Source organism: Chenopodium album, chromosome 8 (genome assembly GCF_948465745.1).
Source record: "Chenopodium album chromosome 8, dcCheAlbu1.1, whole genome shotgun sequence".
NCBI classification, from domain to species: Eukaryota; Viridiplantae; Streptophyta; class Magnoliopsida; order Caryophyllales; family Amaranthaceae; genus Chenopodium; species Chenopodium album.
The window spans coordinates 23,467,091-23,487,368 of record NC_137841.1 but is presented as its reverse complement, the minus strand read 5'-3'; the positions used below and the strand labels follow the sequence as shown (position 1 = coordinate 23,487,368).

The 20,278-nt window shown below is 31.8% G+C and overlaps 1 protein-coding gene across 1 annotated transcript; it reads left to right on the top strand.

Annotated features, from left to right (window-relative positions):
• Window positions 1–8,466: 8,466 nt before the first annotated feature.
• Window positions 8,467–15,908, top strand: LOC145555926 (uncharacterized). Its single transcript, XM_081617639.1, has 6 exons — window positions 8,467–8,851; window positions 10,034–10,183; window positions 10,658–10,916; window positions 11,014–11,232; window positions 11,320–11,462; window positions 15,478–15,908. The coding sequence occupies exons 1-6, from the start codon at window positions 8,555–8,557 to the stop codon at window positions 15,775–15,777; spliced, it is 1,368 nt and encodes a 455-aa protein (XP_081473765.1). The 5' UTR covers window positions 8,467–8,554; the 3' UTR covers window positions 15,778–15,908.
• Window positions 15,909–20,278: the final 4,370 nt, after the last annotated feature.

The window sequence follows — 20,278 nt, the reverse complement described above, 5'->3', positions numbered from 1 at the left end:
TGCAGGATCTTGATCAGTGATAATACAAGAAGGTTATCTTCCCATACACTTCAAAAAAGTTTGAAATAGCCACACAAAGGAATCTATGTCTTCTTTAGAAAATAGAGCAGCACAAAATGCAACACATCTCTTCTGATTATCAACACCAGTAAAAGGACAGAAAACCAATGAATATTTATTTGTATCATAGGTGGAATCAAAAGATAAAGAGTCCCCAAATAATTGATAATCTCTTCTACCAATAGCATCAGCCCAAAAGACACGGGTCAAATGCCTACTTTCATCAACACAGTAATAAAAAAAATAACCCCCTTTACTGGTTTTCACTTTTTGTTCAAGGTTCTGAACAAACATCGCACCATCAGCATTAGAGATATAAACTTTCAAGTCCCTAGAAAAATTATTGAAATCATTTTTATTGCCCATGACATTTTGAAACCCACCACAAAGTTCTTTCATGATCCTATAAGACATAACAGCCCCTATATTTAACTTTGAATTGTCAAAAATGAACTTCTTATGAGCAAAATTTAAACCAACTTCATGTTTAGTAACCTGCCTAGTAATAGGTGTAGAAAAAGGATGAGAATGAGATTCATAAAAACAATACACCATATACTTCCCATCATTACAAAACCTAAATTTTATCTTAGCAGGACAACCAACTCTCTTCACAGTCTTTCTCTATAAACAAGCACCTTCAACTTGTTTACCAGATTTCTTGTTATTTGTCACATACCCTTCTTTGCTACATAATAAATATTTTATTAAAGTAACTCCTTTACCAGTAGGATCATCCTTATTCTTTTGTGATTTAGTAGTACTAGAACGGACTTTAAATCTACACTCATTAGCATATTTGTAATAAAAGGCAATACCATATTGAAGAGAATCAAATATCATACCAAGAAAAGGTTTGTTTTCAGAAGAACAACATGGCATATACACTTTATAACCTCCAGAATTATAATATATTTTAGGAAGCAAAGGCTGAGTGGGTGTTTTGAAAATTCTTATATTGCTATCTTCAGTAGTGACAGAAGAAGAACAATGCTCTACACTTTCAGACATGTTCCTGAAAAAGTAAATGAATAGAAGAAAAAAGTAAATAAACAATAATATATAAAAGTAAATAAACTATAACTAAAAGTAAACAATATTTTTTAAAAATATGCTCTACGCTTTCAGACATATTCCTGAAAAATAAATGAATAGAAGTAAAAAGTAAATAAACAATAATTAAAAGTAAATAAACTATAACTAAAAGGAAACAATATTTTTAAAAAATATACTAATAAAAACTATTAAAGATATACTAAAAAGTAGATCACTCAAAGCATAAAGTAAATAAAAAAAAATTAAAAAACTTGAAGAAACTAAAAAACATGAAGTTATAAGAATTAAGTAAAACTAATCATGAAAACTTAATGACTGAATGCAAAAAGTAAATTTAAAACAACAACAAATTATACTACTATATTAATAACTGCATGCAATATAGCAACTATATGCAGAAAACAACTACATTGAATCCGTAAGTGTAAAACCATAAAATAGGATTAAAAACCAAAAATCAAACACTAAATTGTATAGAATAATTCAAAGAACAAAAAAAAGTAAAAATTTAGAAAAATTACAATAAAAAACCCTAAATCGAAAAACTCAGCTCAAGATAAACAATAAAATCAAAATAAACAAAGAAAATACAAATATAATTAGAAAATTACCTCAATGAATGAAAATAATCGAAGAATATGATGTAATTGAAGATCAAAATCGAAAAATCTGGGCAAAAAATTCGGTAAAATGAAGAACTCAGATCGCGGCGGAGAGCTCGAAGTTAGAGAGGGAAAATGAGGACGCGTAGAGAGAAAATGAAAGGAAGAGAGAGAGAAAGAAAGGAGGTCATTCAAAGTTGAGAAATTACCAAAATGCCATTACTGAAATGAAAAAGGTGGGTGAAGCAAGGACCGTTGGATTAAGCGCGATCAACGGTACAGATGAGTTCCTAGTTCCTATTTTAGACATAGGTTCTCACATGATCCCATTTCTCTCTCTCTCTCTCTCTCTCTCTCTCTCTCTCTATATATATATATATATATATATATATATATATATATATATATATATATATATATATATATATATATATATATATATATATATATATATATATATATATATATATATATATATATATATATATATATTTATATAACTACATAGTCATTGTATTGATGTTCATTCTTTTTCATAGTTTGGAGTGGAAAATTATTCTAATGAATGTTCATTTGTATTTCATGTTCATTGATTGATATCTTTCATAGGCATTTTTAAACTAATGCATGTTCATTTATATATTAATAGATGGTCATTTTAATATTCAATTATCTAATTATGTTCATTTATGTATTAAGAGTTGTTCATTTCCATATTAATGGATGATCATTTCTATACTATTATATGATCATTTATTTATTAATATATGTTCATTTTCATATATATCGATCATTTCAATTGTTCTACTATTCATATTCATATGAAAATTGGTTCATTTCAACACTTAATCTTGTTCAAATCTAACTAAAAATTCATTTGTTTTTGTCTATTAGTTAAACAAAGAATTGTGGATATAGTGAGTTAGTTACACTACATAATAGCAAGGAGAAAAAAGAAGACGACAAAAATAAGGAAATTAATCAAGAAGACATGGATTTGCGCAACATGAACCAATAACATGAGCTTGTATTTTTCAATTTTGGATCGAGATTCAGTATGTATAATAATATGTGTGGAATTGTGTTGTATATTTTAATATCCAATATTTTAATTTTTGGTGATATAAAATTTCTATTTGATTTTAATAAGAAGGAAATAAACTTTTTTTTCCCAAGTATTATTACAAATCACATCCTTCAAAAGCAAACATTTAAAAGGAAATAAACTTTTTTTCCCCAAAGTATATATAATGTTCATATTTTTTGATGACTTATATAGTGTTCATATTAGGAAACCAATATGTTCATAAACAAAAAACTAAATATTCATAATAACTTGAATTTGTGGTTGAGCATCTACAATTGTCGACTTTGAACCATTATTCACTAACTATATATATTAGAATATTTGACACTATAAATAGCAAACTGTACAAAAACTAAACATTCAGTTCTTGTATCAAGTCTCTCATAGGACATAATATTTCTACACTTGTTATCTTTCTAACAATCCTCATTAGAACAAATATATATTTTCATAGAAAATGAGTCATCCCTTTGCCTCTTACTACTCCCAACTCTGATACCAAAACCTTTCATAAAAGCATACTCATTATACATTTCATATGCATCATCTTCAAAAGGAAATTGTTTTCCCCAAAAATCAAATTGACTTGCTTCTTCAAAAATAAAAGCATTCTCTTTTTCCCACTGCAATAATTAAACATGTAACAAATGAACACATACAGTTGCAATAATGGACAATCACAATAATGCATTTGATCAATTACAGTTAAATTACCATATGTAAAAATATATATGATCATCTATAGTTACATAACTGAACCATATTTATGAAACTACAAAACATTTTTAATCATTAAAAGTCACATGTACAACTTATAATCCCACAAACACAAATATATATATATATATATATATATATATATATATATATATATATATATATATATATATATATATATATATATAAATGAACATTTATAATTGCATAATTGAACATTATTAAAAATACACAAAATAACAAATTTTAAAATATGTTCACTAGTTAAAATATATATGAGCGTCTTTAAAAGAATAAAAATCATTGAAATTCACGTGTACAACATTTATATTTAAATACAACTACAATAAACCTATAGTTTACTACAGAAAACATACATTAAACGACATAAATGAACATTGGATGGTGGAAATGTTCACTTTCGTGTTTATGAAACAATTATATGTAATAGTATAACTGTATGGAAATGCATTATTATTGTAATTAATTTGAATTTATTTTATATTGGAAATTATTTTTAACAACTCTTTATTTATATAAATACAATTCTAAAATGTATGTATTTGCATACATCTTACTTTAAAACTTACACATAGCTTTTGAAATGAACATTTAATGATACAAAAATGAACAAATGTTGAAACACGAATAAACAAAAATGTACCTTGGATGATGCAATACTTCTAATAATAAAAATGATTTGAACGCAGCAATCCATATAAATAAATTTGCTCTCATTTGAACAAAAACTCCTTATTATAAAAATGAACATCTAATGATTTATAAATGAACATTTACCAATACAAAAATGAACATATTATAAAAAATTTACAGAAAATTCATAAATGAAAAGGGACGGGGGCGGGACACGCGCAGAAGGGGGGGTGCAGGCAGTGTTCCCTGCCGTAGAGTGTAGGTAAAAATTTGTAGTTATAACGAATAAGTTATGGCCAAAATATTAAACTGAGCCCAAACCGAACCTAAGCCCACCTTACCTACGACCCAATGATCATGTGGAGGGTCCAAATGATTTAATCCAATTCCTAAACCAATTAGGATTAATTAGAAACTTCTATAAGTTTCTAAAAGATCCTAATTATCCTTTTTGAAAAGATAAGATTAAAGAGTTTGAAATTGAATAAAACTCCTTTTTTTAAAAGTCCTAATTTTATTCGAATTGAAAGACATTCAAAGATAGACAGATATTATTTTCGTGCCTTATAGTTTTATCCAAATTTTATATGGTTGGATATCCCTTTAAATTATCTTTCCAATGATATATTATAATATCAATTCCGAGCTATAACGGAAAAGATATGAATAAAATATCAAACTCTATCCAAAACTGACACCGTCTCACTACTTTGTCCATATCTTTTATTCTAAAAAATATTTTAATCTGATTCTAATTGGGTTAGAAATAAGACTTCAAGAGCTTTCCAATGATATCTTATTCATCTTATTCCAATTTCTGGATCAAAAGATATGATAAAAACAAAAACCGCAAAAACTGCAGTCTATCGAGTTTTATTCCGATTTAATTCGGATCTTAGCTTAATTCTTCGACCCTTCTTTTTTTCTCTATAAATAGAGGTCATATCACCCCTTTTCCAATCATCAACAATCTTTATCATTAAATAATTCTCTTCTCCCTCTTTAGCCTAAACACTAGCCTCCTCATTCTTTCACTATTCCTTCCTTTAAGCACTCCAAGGAGTCCATACTTAACCCGAGGTTTCGTCCTTAACCCAAGGCGTGAAAGGTATAATTAATTGAGGGTTTGGACCAAATTAACTATACTTTTATTTAGTTTAATTGTTTCAATTTGATTTATATTTTAATTGAAGTTACTAACAGTTTATTCATGATGTAGCAATTCAAGGAAACGCGGAAAGTGAGTAATTAATCACTTAATTACTCTTATTATTATTCTTATTGTATCATGATTATGATTATTATTTGATTTGACTAACACTATTATTATTGAATTGCTTCCAATATTAATGTTTATTCTATTATATTTATTGATCACCATATTGCATGTTTAAAGGGAATACATAGTTGAAAATCACGCCTAATAAGATAATTTGGACAACCGGTTTAGGTTCCTTTTTAATCTTGTTGTTTAATCAAGTGATCACTAATATTTTAAAATTATATGTTGCATTAATATTCAACCAATTTAGCATAATAATAGTTTGGAATAAATTGAATCTTTGTTTGTATGCCTTTGAGATCGCAGGAATCACTTTTCACTATAAGAATCGAGTAGAGGCCAATACGGGCGAATGTGACTCCATGACTCACTTCGTACCATCATCCCCGATCCTCCATTCGTGGTTTCGAACCATATGGAGTTAGTAATCTCATGGATTATGAATGGGGTGTAACCTTCACGAGTCAATCGTTGTTGCCTATCGTTGTCCCTTAATCGTGGTTGCCTTAAATGATCCGTGAACGGTTTACAAGTTCCTTAAAAACTTGTTGGCGGCTCCCTACTTTGCTTTGTCCCTAATCGTTGTCCCTAATCGTAATGTCAATTCCCACTTCCTATGAGTGCCAAGCATATTCACCACATGCTTTAACGTAGGCGCACTTCGACCGACGCCTACACTTACAAACCAAAACATAATATAGCATTAAAATCTACTCCACACAAATTTCCAGCAATATATACTCTTATTAAACCACTCATAATTTAATTAAAACAAGCTAAAAATTTATTTAAAACCTCATACTTTGATCCCAATTAAGGGGTAGTTAAAATTCTTTCAAGAAACTTAATTTTTAGTATGCTACCAAAAATTCCAGCAATATAAATTAATAAAAACTTGCTGTAATTACGCTTAAAAACCCTTAAATTAAAGGTTTAAACCACCCTAAATCATATTCCTTCAATAATCAATTATTTATGAATCTAGGGTTTCAAATTTGGGGCTTTTTAATTAGAATTAAAATTTGAAAATTAATTTGCACCATACTTAATATCAATCATCATAAAATTAACACAGTACAAAACTCATAATTTATAATTAGATCTAGGATTTAAACAAAAGAAAAAGAAAAATATTAAATTTTTTTTCCCGAAAAGAGGAGGCCGAACAAAAGCACAACACCACAGCCGGCTGCTGCCAGGTTGTTGGTGGCGCCGTTGCTGTTGGCGGCTGGTGCTGGTGGTGGCCGACGGTGGTGAGCCGAAAAGGGGAAGGGGAAAAGGAAAGAAAAATAAAGGAGAAGGGAGAGAATGTTTACTTTGGGTATTCTCCACTATGGGCAAAGTTTAATTTGACCAAGTGTTGAATATTTATACCCCTTTCTCTAGAAACCCTTCTTACCTAAACTTTTCCTTTTTACTCTTTCCTAATCCCTTTCCTAATTAAACTTTACTAAAATAAAACTAACCTAAATTAAATCCCCACTTAATAAAATAATTAATTAAACAAAAATTTCAATTTTTAAAATATTTCCAAACTTATTTAAAATAAATAATTAAAATGTCATAAATAATTCATTTCAAATTATTTAAATACCCCACAAAATACTTATTTAAAATAGAATACGTATAAAAATATGAGGTAATATAGACGCGGCAAGGGTAAGATCGTCTTTTCTCTCTTTCTTGCTATTTATGTCGTTTTAGTTGTATTAATTGTGAGGGAGTCATGGGGTTAGGTTTTTGTTCCGCAGTGAGTTGGACTCATCGAAACCCAACAATTAAAGGTTTCAAAATTTGACAAAAAAATAACTATGTGTGTGGAAAAAAAAAAGGAAGAGTGGAGTGAAAACTTAGTGTCCCCTTTGACTATTCAAATTGCCACTAAAATTTAGATAAAAACACAATTTTCCATAGCAAAACAAATTTGCAAAAAAAAAAAAATAATAATATAAAAACTACTTATTTTATCACAACTTATATAATCTTTCCGGTATGAAAGTAGTACCATAAGTCCATAAACTACATAATCTTGATCTTGACTTTTGAAGGTAATTAGGTCGTAGATAATCGGTGATTGACTCAATTAAATGGACTTATTATCTTAGACAATGCTTCTATGGAGCCTCGTAGGATTTTAGAGGAGGATGCAAGAGGAGTGGCTTTTCCACGGCTAGACCTGGTTATTGGGTAGGGTAGCCCAATGGCAATAGGGTCAGTGTCAAGCTTAAAGGACTTCTAATGATATGGTCTTTAACGGAGAGGGCCCTTATTGGTTAGAGTCATTATAAGGCCAAAGTGTTTGTCTAATTTAATAAATAAAGAAAATAGATAATGTTATAGATATTTTCATATTCATATATCAATTAATCAATCAATAACTATTACAGGACGCATGGTGGTGTCGGTGGACGGTAGATTAGTTTCGACGTCAGGGAAGGGAGGGGGTGGTTTTAGGGCTAGGGATGGGGAGGGTGGGTGGTTTGGGGGCTAAGGAAGGGGAGGGTGGGCTGATTCGGTGTGGGGGTTAGGGGATGAGGGCGGTTTCGGGATGAGGAATAGGGAAGGGGCGGTTACCAGAGTGGAGATGGGGAGAGGATCAATTTCTAGTGGTGCTTGTGCTTTTTTTTTTTCCCCAAAAACATAACCAGCTCATTGGTTTTTAATCGTCAACCTACTATTGACTCAATTCACAATAATTTATAGCCAAATAAGTAAGCTTGTGTCAACTTGCTGGACAATTAACTCAACATGAATTGGTATGAAATTGAATCTTTCATAACCGAATCAAGCTAAACCCATTTAAAACTCTTTATGTTTAATCCAAAATTGTTAAAGAGCCAAACTTTCAAAAGTTATTGACATTTTGCTAGACTATTGTAGAATGTCTCAATAGCCACACAACACACAAAATGTGACCAAAGCAATTCCAAATTAAATTTCAATTACGTGTAAAAAAAAATGAAATTCAATTAAGGTCCATCACATTACATCTCCACGTGGCGTAAAACCAACCCCGATTCAAGTAACAGTGCCATATTTTCTCTGAAAAACAAAATTGCTCAAAATTTAACCAGAAAATACCTTGAAAGGCCAAAAATGGTGGCAACCATAAGTGGTGTTTCATGCCAAAAATCATTGTTTCTGCAAAACCCAGTAAATTTAAGAGATTCAAGTACTAATTTTGTTAGTGGGGTTCCTTTAAATCTACCATATTTGCAGCTAAATTCCAATAAAAAGAAGAGGAGAAATGATAATATAATTAGTTTGGTGGTGGCTTCAATTTCAAGCAAAACTGTTAGTAGTACAAGTAATGGTGGAAGATTTTATCTGAATTTTACCGGGTTTCCGTTTCCTTTGGGTCCTTTTCTTAATAGACGCACAATTCGAACTGAGGTAACCCATTTTATCTAAATTCTTCTTTTATATTTTAATTATTAATTAATTATATAGTTTCAGTTCTTGTTTGATTATTAATACCATCCCCCCAAAAAGTGTTGAATTTCGTGGTATTATGAACTTTATTATTTAGAAGAATTTAGAGAGAAAAAGAGGGAAATAATTTTTGTTATTGATATTATAATATAAGTTCAATAGCATCTAATATTTATAGTGATTATTACAAGCTATTTACAGATGCAACTCTTATTTCTACAATTCTGTTATATACTGAAGTTTCTAGAAATTAGTATTCAGTTGGCTTTGTATTGCTTGCATGAGCTTGTGTATAAAAGATGCTGATGATTGGTGATGCTATGTGCATTCTGAGCTGTAGGAATTATGGTATTAGCAATCATTCGAAACAAAAAGATCGCGATGGTGCCTACAATTCATCTTTATAACAACCTGAAATAGAGGGTACTAGGCATAATCGATAATCGATGTCTGTGACTTCACACTGTCAAAGGGGTTGATGAGTAGAGGGTACTAGGTATAATTCATGTATGTGACTTCACACTGTCAAAGGGGTTGATGAGTAGAGGTACTAGGTATAATTGATGTATGTGGCTTCACAAGTTTGTAATGCACAAGATGCTGAAGAAGCTAACTTACTAGTGTTTAATGCTCTTGTAATCTATGTTACACGGACTTTTCATTTCACCTCCCGTGTTGAATCCTCAAGACACCTCCCGAAATAGAGGGTACTAGGCATAATTGATGTATGTGACTTCACGCTGTCAAAGGGGTTGATGAGTAGAGGGTACTAGGTATAACTCATGTATGTGACTTCACACTGTCAAAGGGGTTGATGAGTAGAGGTACTAGGTATAATTGATGTATGTGACTTCACAAGTTTGTAATGCACAAGATGCTGAAGAAGATAACTCACTAGTGTTTAATGCTCTTGTAATCTATGTTACACGGACTTTTCATTTCATCTCCCTTGTTGAATCCTCAAGACACTTTAACCCTTCTTTTTGTGCCAAATTCATGGAAACTTTGACAAAATAGCCAAGTCTTGGGCACGTACCTGTGTTGGGTACTGACTCTACTTAGTATCCAAGAGCAACATAGCTGGTAACCGATACATTCCTTTTGCTAATCTAACTCAAACCCATTGTTTCTTTGATTATTCAGATTGTAAAGGATAGCATATGGTCATTTGAACAAGAACAAGCTCTAGGCTTCAGCAGTGTCTCCACAAATATTCGCATGACTGTTATCAAGCTCAAGTCTGGAGGATTATGGGTCCATGCACCCATTGCTCCAACTAAAGAGTGCATCCAGGTTCAGTCACTCGAAATATTATGTTGATTATTATGGTAGCATGTGAATTTCTCTGTTTTTGAGTAGATGCTTAAATTAAATAATCTTCTCTTCTAATTGTCTTCTATTAATCACGACTATATTGTCTATTTATGTTTTCATTTCATATTGGACTGTTTAATTTAATTAAACTTAGGCAATATACAAATTCTATTTGTCAAAATTAGACTGGGAAAGTTGAAGCCTGACTTGTTCTTGGTAGCTTTGTGTAATTGTAATCTCATGACTTAATTAGTTTACTTAATGCATGTTCAGCTTCTCTGTACAAATTTTTTTTGTTCATTGTAATCCTTGTAAACGTCAAACACAGTATAGAATATATGACAAAAGGTTATACTTTGCCAACATTGGTATATATTATTGTAGTTGCTTCATCTGCTTACTTTATCAAAAAACATGTGAGCTGATCATTGGTTATATGTTCCTCTGTTGCAGCTTGTGAAGGAACTTGGGGCTCCAGTTGAATTCATTGTATTGCCAACATTTGCTTATGAACATAAAATATTTGTGGGACCATTTTCAAGAAAGTTTCCCCGTGCTCAGATATGGGTGGCCCCTAGGCAATGGAGTTGGCCCTTGAATCTACCACTTGAATTTTTTGGTATCTTTCGCTCCAAAACCTTGCAGGATGAAGATTTGTCAACTCCATGGTCTGATGAAATCGAACAGAAAGTTCTGAGCTCACCAGAAGTTGGTAATATAAGTTCTGTTGACAATATTCGAATTTATATACTAAAGTTACTAGCAGATTTTTAAACTTGGAGTTCTATTTTACTGCTCCAAACCTTAAGGTATTGGGCCATATGTGGAGGTGGCCTTCTATCACAAGCGTTCAAGATCCCTTTTGGTGACTGATGCCGTGATTTTTGTCCCGAGGCAGCCCCCAGACTGTATCAGCAAAGAGTCTTTATTGGCATCGGCAAAGAATGGTTTAGCTGTAAAGATTCTTAGCAAAGGAAAAGAAGTCCCAAATGAACCGGTTGTTGACAATTCGATGAATCGTCAGAAAGGTTAGCCGTTGTTTTTCTCCTTATCTATAAACCAGACTTTTCCTGGTGTTGGATCTATTAATAGATAGTTGTTTGTTTCTGCTGTAGGATGGGAAAGAATGGTTCTCCAGATCCTATTTCTTGGTCCATCAAATTTGTTAGAACCAAATGCCACGTTTACTCAGATGTCCCAGAAGCTGATTGTCTCTCCTATAGTTAAAACATTGGTCTTCAGCAAAGTTCCTGAAAAGGTATGACAGAACCATTTTACTGAGGTGTTACTCTTTTTTTTTTCTCCCTTTTTTTGAAGGGGAGAGAGGAAAGGATATTGATTAGTGGTAAGGTGGCTGAATCTAGTTGCTATTATTAAGGTTGTGTGGATTGGGGATAAGGTATACTTGGGAGGGAAAACCCTTAAATCCCCTCACATGGCCATTGCCATTGGCCACATGGATACCGATCTTGTATTGAGGGCCTTGGTTCTGGCTAAACCATCTGTGTTGAGGATAAATCTATCCTTAGAAATAAAAGATTGTAATGTTACTTGTTATTTTGATAATATTATTTGATACAAAAGGAACATATATACGAGTGAATTAATATTAGGGAAATTCTCATTGGTACACCCGTGGTTTTGACTTTTCCCATTGATACACTCCAAAAATTTTGCTTTCCCATCGGTACACCCAAGGTTTAGTCTTTTTCCCAACCGTGACTAACACCGTTAAAAAGTATTTCATTAAGTTAAAATAATTAAGGAAAAGACTATAATACCCCTTTTAAATATCTAATGTCTCAATTTGCGTGTCGAAAATTGTTCAATTAAAGTTTTGGAAGTCATGTTAGTCTTTAAGGATCTAAACCTCAAAATTAGAAAAAAAAATAGTGCAAATGTCTCATGTGCGTGTCAAAAATATCTCGGTTTGCGTGCCATCACTTTTTTGTGATAGTAATTGTTCGGTTAATGTTTTAGGGGTCATTTTCACCCTTTAAGGTTCTCAATCGAACTCAAAATTGTAAAAAAATTAACGAAAATGTCTCGTTTTGCGTGTCATGACAAAACAAAAAAAACAAATATCATGACGTGCAAAATGAGATATTTTTGTTAATTTTTTGACAATTTTGAGTTCGATTTAGAACCATTAAGGGTTAAAATGACTCCTAAAACCTTAACTGAACAATTATTATCACAAAAAAGTAATGACACGCAAATCGAGACATTTTTTGACACGCATATGAGACATTTGTGTTATTTTTTTTGCTAATTTCAAGGTTAATTTGAATCCTTAACGACTAGGACTCCAAAAACTTTAACCGAACAATTTTCAACACGCAAATCGAGACTTTAGATATTTAAAAGGGGTATTATAGTCTTTTCCTTAATTATTTTAACTTAATGAAATACTTATTAACGGTGTTTGTCACGGTTGGGAAAAAGACCAAACCATGGGTGTACCGATGGGAAGGCAAAATTTTTGAAGTGTATCAATGGGAAAAGTCAAAACCACGGGTGTACCAATGGGAATTTCCTTTAATATTATCATGAGTTGCTTCTAAGGATAAATTATTTTTCTATTTGAGCGAGGGGTGGGTGTAACCTTAGGTGTGGCAAAACATCCTATGGTGTTTGAAAAGGTTTACTATGTATGGTTGGGACTTAAGAGACCACCTTATCATAAGATGATTAATATAGGTATCTAAGTGGGTGAGAGATGGTTTCTTGACCATGATCTTGTGATTCTTGTCAATGCAGACCAATAGATAGAGCTGATGTGTGCCATTCTGATATAAAAAGAGAAGAATCAGAATAAAATTGCAGAGGCCAAGATTTTTTTTTTTAAAAGTTCAGTGTGCCTAGCCTTTGGGCCTCGGGGCTTGTCTTATACCATAGATAGCCTTAGCAGGTTTCCAATACGAATGAGATTTATTTTTATTACAACTTCAGTAGTATGCGATCAATAATTCCTTGTAGGAAGGCATTATTGATGTCTAGTTGATGTAGAGACCAACCATGACATATAATAAGGGAGAGTTTGAGTCAAATTGTTGTTGGCTTAAAATTGAATGGTAGACATGATTTTATTAAAAGCTCACTGAGTAGCAAGCATGAGATCTTAGTGATTAGGAGAAAAGCGGAATCTACTATTGGATGGGTTTCATGATAGTCTTTGTATTCTGTATCCTGCTAAGAGGGTATTTGGAGTGAATTATGGTTAACTATTCGAGAATCTTAGACAATAGGTTATCAAATTGAGACAGCAACGGGGAAAATTTTAAGTTTTGGTTATGACCAACAAAACCAAATACTCCCTTTCCTTTTTTTGATGTACCGACTCACTCTTGACGGGTTATTTCTAGGAGAGGTTAGCAGGGGTAAGAAAATGGGGACAAAGTTGGAGAGAGACTGAGAGATACAAAGGTGGTGGGCGTTAGAAAAATGTGGATAAAGTAAGACGGAAATGAATGGAAAGGTTTAAACATTTTTGGGAAAAAAAAAGGGATAATTTGCCAATTACTACCGCAAGTTAATACCACTTTGTAAATTACTACCGCAAATTAAAAAAGTTATGAATTACTACCGCAAAAAAATTTAAGATGTTGCGATTACTACAAAACCCCTATTAAACCCAACTATGACGTCATTATATCCCTTTAACCCATGTTTGACCATGGTTAAGGACTTTAACCAGCCCCCCCAAAAAAAGAAAATGGGTTAGGGATATAATGACATCATGGTTAAGGGCTTTAACCCATGTTTGACCATGGTTAAGAGCTTCAACCATGGGTTAAAGTGATATAATGACGTCATAGTTGGGTTTAATGGGGGTTTGGTTGTAATCACAACATCTTAAAATTTTTTGCGGTAGTAATTCACAACTTTTTTAATTTGCGGTAGTAATTTACTAAGTGGTATTAACTTACGGTAGTAATTGGCAAATTTTCCAAAAAAAAAGGTTAAGACGGTAAAATGTGTTTTGCCAAAAATTGAACAATGTAGAAGTTGGTACATGAAAAACCCTCTAATGGAAAGTGGGAGCACGGAAAAAACTTATAGACCGGAAAGTACTTGGTGATTCAGTTGATTCTGAGCAAGAATGTAATGCAAACCCCTTTATTCAACAAGGCCTGACCCTGCACTACTGACTACTATACTATGACTTCATTTTTGCTCAGATTCATAGAGTACTTATCAATCATCAATCAATACTATATACTAAAAGACACACCAGCGATGACACGTGTCATCTCCTGGTGTGTCCTTAGTTATTTATTATTTTTTTTAAAAATATTTTAATTAAGGAAACAAATCATTTACAAAAATCATATTATTTTTTTTGTACATATTCCCTACTGACATGTAATAATTATTATATTTAAAATAAAAGATTTATTCACAAATCTTTCTAAAAAAATATTGGGCAATATATACCAAAAATAAATATTTTTAAATAATTAGTGACCTATTTTACAATAAAAATATATATATATATATATTGGTCAGATTTTTTTGCCTACTTTGTTTTGGTTGTGTATTGGAAGCTACAATTAAAATTGCAAATATCAAATTAACATATCACATACTTTTATTGTTTCTTGACTAGTTTATAATTATAATATTTCTCAATCAATAATATATAACTATATATATAGATCACCGTGCATGACACGGGATCTAAACTAGTTTATTACTATTATTCTGCTAGAAGTGACGGGTAGTTCAATCTCTTGGAAGTGATGCAACATGCAAGTTAATGTAGCTGCAATGGACAGAACATTTTTATAGGAAATTTACTTTTCTGGAAAAAAATTCAATAGTATATATATTAGTTTCCACCTTGTAGGAAAATTTAGAGAGAACAAGGAAAAATGAAAGTAGGAGGGAGAGGATGAATGGGAGAAGTATGTATAGGAGAAAACAGGAGGAGAATGTGTCTTCCTCCTGTTGGAGAAGAAATGTTTTCCGTCATTGGGAAGAATTCTTTTTCACCTATGGAAAAATTACTTTCCCACCTTTACAAACAAAACAAAGTTAATTGGGACAACCGCTTTTCCTTGAAATTGATTTCCTCCCAACTAAACACTCTCTGAGGGCATTTGCTTTCTCTTCAAAGAAAGAAAATTACAAAGCTTTTCTCAATTTTCTTTGTACACAAGCTTAAGTAGTGTTCTGAATTTTGTGTGAAACTTGTAATACGTAGTAAATTTTTTCCAGACCCTTGCTAATGCTCATTTTACTTATATTTATTACATGTAATAAACATTTAGGTGAGGGACTGGATTGATCGGATAGCTCGAGACTGGAAATTCCAGAGGATAATTCCTGCACATTTTGCAGCTCCAATAAAGGCAAGCAGATCAGAATTTCTAGCTGCCTTTTCTTTTCTGGATGACCTCTTGGGTGAGCGATATGTTACTAGGCCTTCACTATCACTCCTATTCGCTTCATTCATGGGAAAGGCTGCCAATTACTTCCCGCCAGATGATATGATAACATTATCTTCCCTTGATGAGTTCTTAGTTTCTGTGGGAGCTGTGAAGAAAACAGTATCAGGCCGGAAGAGATGATAAGCAACTTCTAATTTCAGCTGCTTAATATGTAAAAATACGTGTGGTACATATCCCTTTCATATCCGTGGAATCTCTTCAAACATTTTTTCTTTCTTTTCTTCTATAATATAAAGGAAAATTGAAGTTAAGATGAGCTTTCTCTTTTAAAATCAGACCAGACTTGAAAAGTTCAATCTGGATAATTGTTTATTGACACACTAGGTTAGCACCCGTGTGATGTACGGGTTTACCAGTAATTTATCTTTGGATTTTTGTCAAAAAAAAATTTTGAGTTTAAAATGTTCATAAGTTCAATTTAGTTGACCTCAACTATGTGTCTATGTTAACAAGTCTTATAAAGACTCTAACAGTCTAATATCAACATAAATCACCAATATAATAGGTATTTATTTTAAAAGAATTACCATTATCTGTTTAAAATTAATTAGCATTTTGTTTCAAAAATAAAAATAATTAGCATTTGAGCGGGAAATCTTTTCATAAAATATTGCTACGTGTACAACATTGAAAAAAAGATGATATCAACTACTATTAGTTATATAGATTATAGATAGATAGATACTTTTAATTTTGTAATTTTATAAATAATGAAAATTAAAAATACACATTTAAAACATTTAAACAAATCTAACCACTTACTAGTAGTATTATTTTACTCTGTATGTATTAGCGTACAAATGTGTCCAATTTCAATAGAACCAAACGACACAAATTAAACTAGAACATATCACAAAAATTTATTAAAATCCGATTTACAATAACGATATTGTAAATCGGCTCGCTGCTCGCACCTTCTTCCTTTTTTTTTCTCATTTTTTGGATCTTTTTTGAGTGCTTTCTTCTTTCAGTTTCTTTCTCTACTCTTACTTTCCTGTTCTCTCCTCTATTTTTTTTTTATATTTTTTTTTGCTGCTAATCATTTTCTTTTATGATTGAATCTTGTGATCTTGCTTCATACCGATCCTTGAATGGATGGAGAAGGACAAATTTAAGCATTCTTGCTAATTTGATACTATCTTGGTATATTGGTATGTCGTATCTCGTATGTGATTAAAGTGCACTTTTTATTGGTATGTCGTACTCTGTAAAGCTAAGGGTATTAGTACTTTTGATAGTCTTCCTTCTAAAGTGAAAAAAGGCTTCATATAGAGCTCTTTGAATTGTTACTGTACTGGAAAGATGACTGAAAGTATTGGCTCTTTCTGATAAGATGGATGAGATGAAGTATAGGCATTCAACAATCTTATAAATCTCTTTATGAAAGTAGATGAGCCTGAATTAGTGCCTTTTTTTTTTTGTGAAAAAAAAGTCACTTTTGTGGATAAAAAAGGTCACTTCTGTGAAAAAAAAAATACTTTTATGGAAAAAAATGGGTCATTTTTGTGGAAAAAAGGGTCACTTTTGTGAAAAAAAAAAGGGTCACTCTTGTAAAAGAAAAAGGGTCACTTTTGTTCGAAAAATGGTCACTTTTCGCAAAATGTTCGATGTACAGTAAAATTATTGTAAACCGGGGGCATACAAAAGTTTTTGAGAACCTATATAGCATCTTATTTTAGAAAAAAAATTCTTTGTGGTGAGTTTTACCAAAGTTATACTACCTCTGTTACATATTATTTGCAACGATTTGACATGAGTAGTACAAAAGAAAAATATCTAATCGTAGCAAATAATATGTAATGAAAGTAGTATATCAAATCTTGATTTTTTGAAACTCTACATGATGATTTGAAATAAGAAAGGAAAAAGGTTCAAATGTATGACATTATAACTCAATTCGAATTAATTGCAATAATTCAGGGTCTGTTTTCATACGTTGAAATTCAGTTCAATTTAGTTCAGCTCCTAATTTCCTTCTCTTATAAAATATTCATTTCATTTCAGTTCACTTTAGTTCAGTTCAGCTCAGCTCAGCTCTGCTCAGCTCAATTCAGTTCAATTCAATCAATGAGAACAGGCCCTCAATCTATCTAGTCGCCTTATTTGTATGCTAATTCTTAACATAAATAATTATCAAATAAGATGTCATTATACGGATTATTTATTTTTGTTTATATTGATGTGTACTTTTCAAATATGATACTTTCATAATTTTCTAACTTACTATATTAAAAATAGGATAATTTGCCAATTACTATCGCAAGTTAATACCACTTTGTAAATTACTACCACAAATTAAAAAAGTTATGAATTACTACCGCAAAATTTTTTAAGATGTTGCGATTACTACCAAACCCCCATTAAACCCAACTATGACGTCATTATATCTCTTTAACCCGTGTTTGACCATGGTTAAGGGCTTTAACCAGCCCCCCAAAAAAGAAAATGATTTAGGGATATAATGACGTCATGGTTAAGGGCTTTAACCATGGGTTAAAGTGATATAATGACGTCATAGTTGGGTTTAATGGGGGTTTGGTAGTGATTGCAAGATCTTAAAATTTTTTGCGGTAGTAATTCACAACTTTTTTAATTTGCGGTAGTAATTTACAAAATAGTATTAACTTGCGGTAGTAATTGACAAATTTTCCTTAAAAATAGTTGGTTATAAGTAAACAAAAATAACAAGATTTGATTCAATCATTTTTAATTCATAACGAACTGTGGTCATAGCTAAAAATGATCGAATTGTTCATTATGAATAGCAAACTCCAGCGTCATAACAAAATGAGAATGTAATAGAATTCCGAGATCCGAGTGTAGGGTAACCTGCGTGCTCATTTGGTAAAATCGGGTTACAAAATCTTGCGGGAATCTGGTCCATAATAATATCATTGTGGACTTAAGGTTTATACATGTAACTGACATTATATTCAACATAGTGATCCCCCAATTTTAATATAGTAACCTTATTTTTAGCATATTAATCTTTTTAAAAACTTGTGTGACCTTCAATGTTATTATGAACTTAAAGTACGACATTATGTTGAACAAAAATTCTTAGGTGGACCTTTTTAAAAACTTGTGTGAACTTTAATGTTATTATGAAATTAAAGTATGACATTATGTTGAATAGTGACCTAGTTTTAACACATTGATCTTTATTATTCATATTGACCATTATATTAAAATTTTTAGTAAAAAAATTAACCTCTTATAACTTTTATAATGTCACACTAACTTTTATTTTAATATAATAACCTTTTATTTCAACATAATAACCTTTATTTTAATACTGTGACTTTTTTTTTATTAATAAAACAATCATATATATTGTCTTTAATATTGGAGGTTCACAATAAATTAGTGTGAACCAGGTCCATTTAAGAATTTGTAAATTCGAGTCCTACAAAACAAATAGAGTTAATGACCTGGGGGTGTTTCCTGAGAAAATCCCCTCCGACGGTCAAGTCAGTCAACCGTTTTAGAGAGAGAAGATTTGTAGAAAGAGTGGAGAAAATTCATTACCCGACTGGTCTTTGTTAATCGGTACTTATGAAGGATGATATACTAGATTGATTAGGGTTGGGATTAGAGATTCTGGTCATCTTGTGATGTATTAGGCACTTTTGGGTCATATTAGGGTTTCTCGAGATGTGTGTCTTGGCTGATTCCGAAATATTCTCATTTTTGGGTTTATGCTAAGCGCATCAAAAACCTTTTATACAAAAGGGGTTTGCAAACCTTCCCATTTCCTAGCTGCCTTCCACTTGTCATTACTCCTCTTCATCATGTATATTCATCTTAACCATTTCATTTGAGTTAAAATAGGCTTGTCCTCTAGCTTCCCTAATCATTGCGTTAAATGTCTCACACATAGACTTGAAGTTTGTAGAGAAGGCATGCATGCCTTGACCAGTGGTGGTGGTGGGGGGGGGGGAATGTTTGACAACCACTCATATGCTTCTTCATTCAAGAAATTGTTGCTCTCCATATATAGCAACCTCAAATTCAAACTGATACAATGCATACACCACCCCATATTCAATTCATATTAAACTTTTACATACATACACACACATATTACTCAGTCACATACACTCACATACACACACAAGAAAAACTCAATCACTGCACACAAACACACAACTCAAGTCCATAACATATTAAGAGTTCTAAATTCAATACAAGTCAAAGTGACTTTGCCAAATATAAAGTGAAAACCAATTGAAGTGGTTCACTAGAGTGCTTGTCCTAGCAGTAGCCCAAAATAGTTCCTTAAATGTAGACCCATAGAATTTCAGTTTGAAATGTGCCCATATGTGTCTATAGGGAATATTTCAAACACCAAACTTTGACCCCATTATGATCATGCATTTAAGCATGGTGGCGTCCAAAGGAAAAGAAGCTCAAGCAAAAGAGTCGCCAACAAGTTTTAGGAACTTGTAAACCGTCCACGGGTGTGAAGGTTGCACCCCATTCACAATCACAAATAATGCTAACTCCATAGTGGTCATGAATCATGATTGGATATTCAGGGATGATGGTACAAATCCAACCTAAAAGAGATTGAACCCGCCCTAAATAAGCCTCTACTTTATTCTTCTCATATTCATGTGTG

Bases quoted from the DNA above. Each gene is read 5' to 3' on its own strand.
- LOC145555926 (XM_081617639.1), top strand. From the start codon at position 8,555: ATGGTGGCAACCATAAGTGGTGTTTCATGCCAAAAATCATTGTTTCTG. The intron at 10,917-11,013 runs GTAATATAAGTT...CCAAACCTTAAG, and splicing joins TCTGAGCTCACCAGAAGTTG to GTATTGGGCCATATGTGGAG. The intron at 11,463-15,477 runs GTATGACAGAAC...ATAAACATTTAG, and splicing joins TCAGCAAAGTTCCTGAAAAG to GTGAGGGACTGGATTGATCG.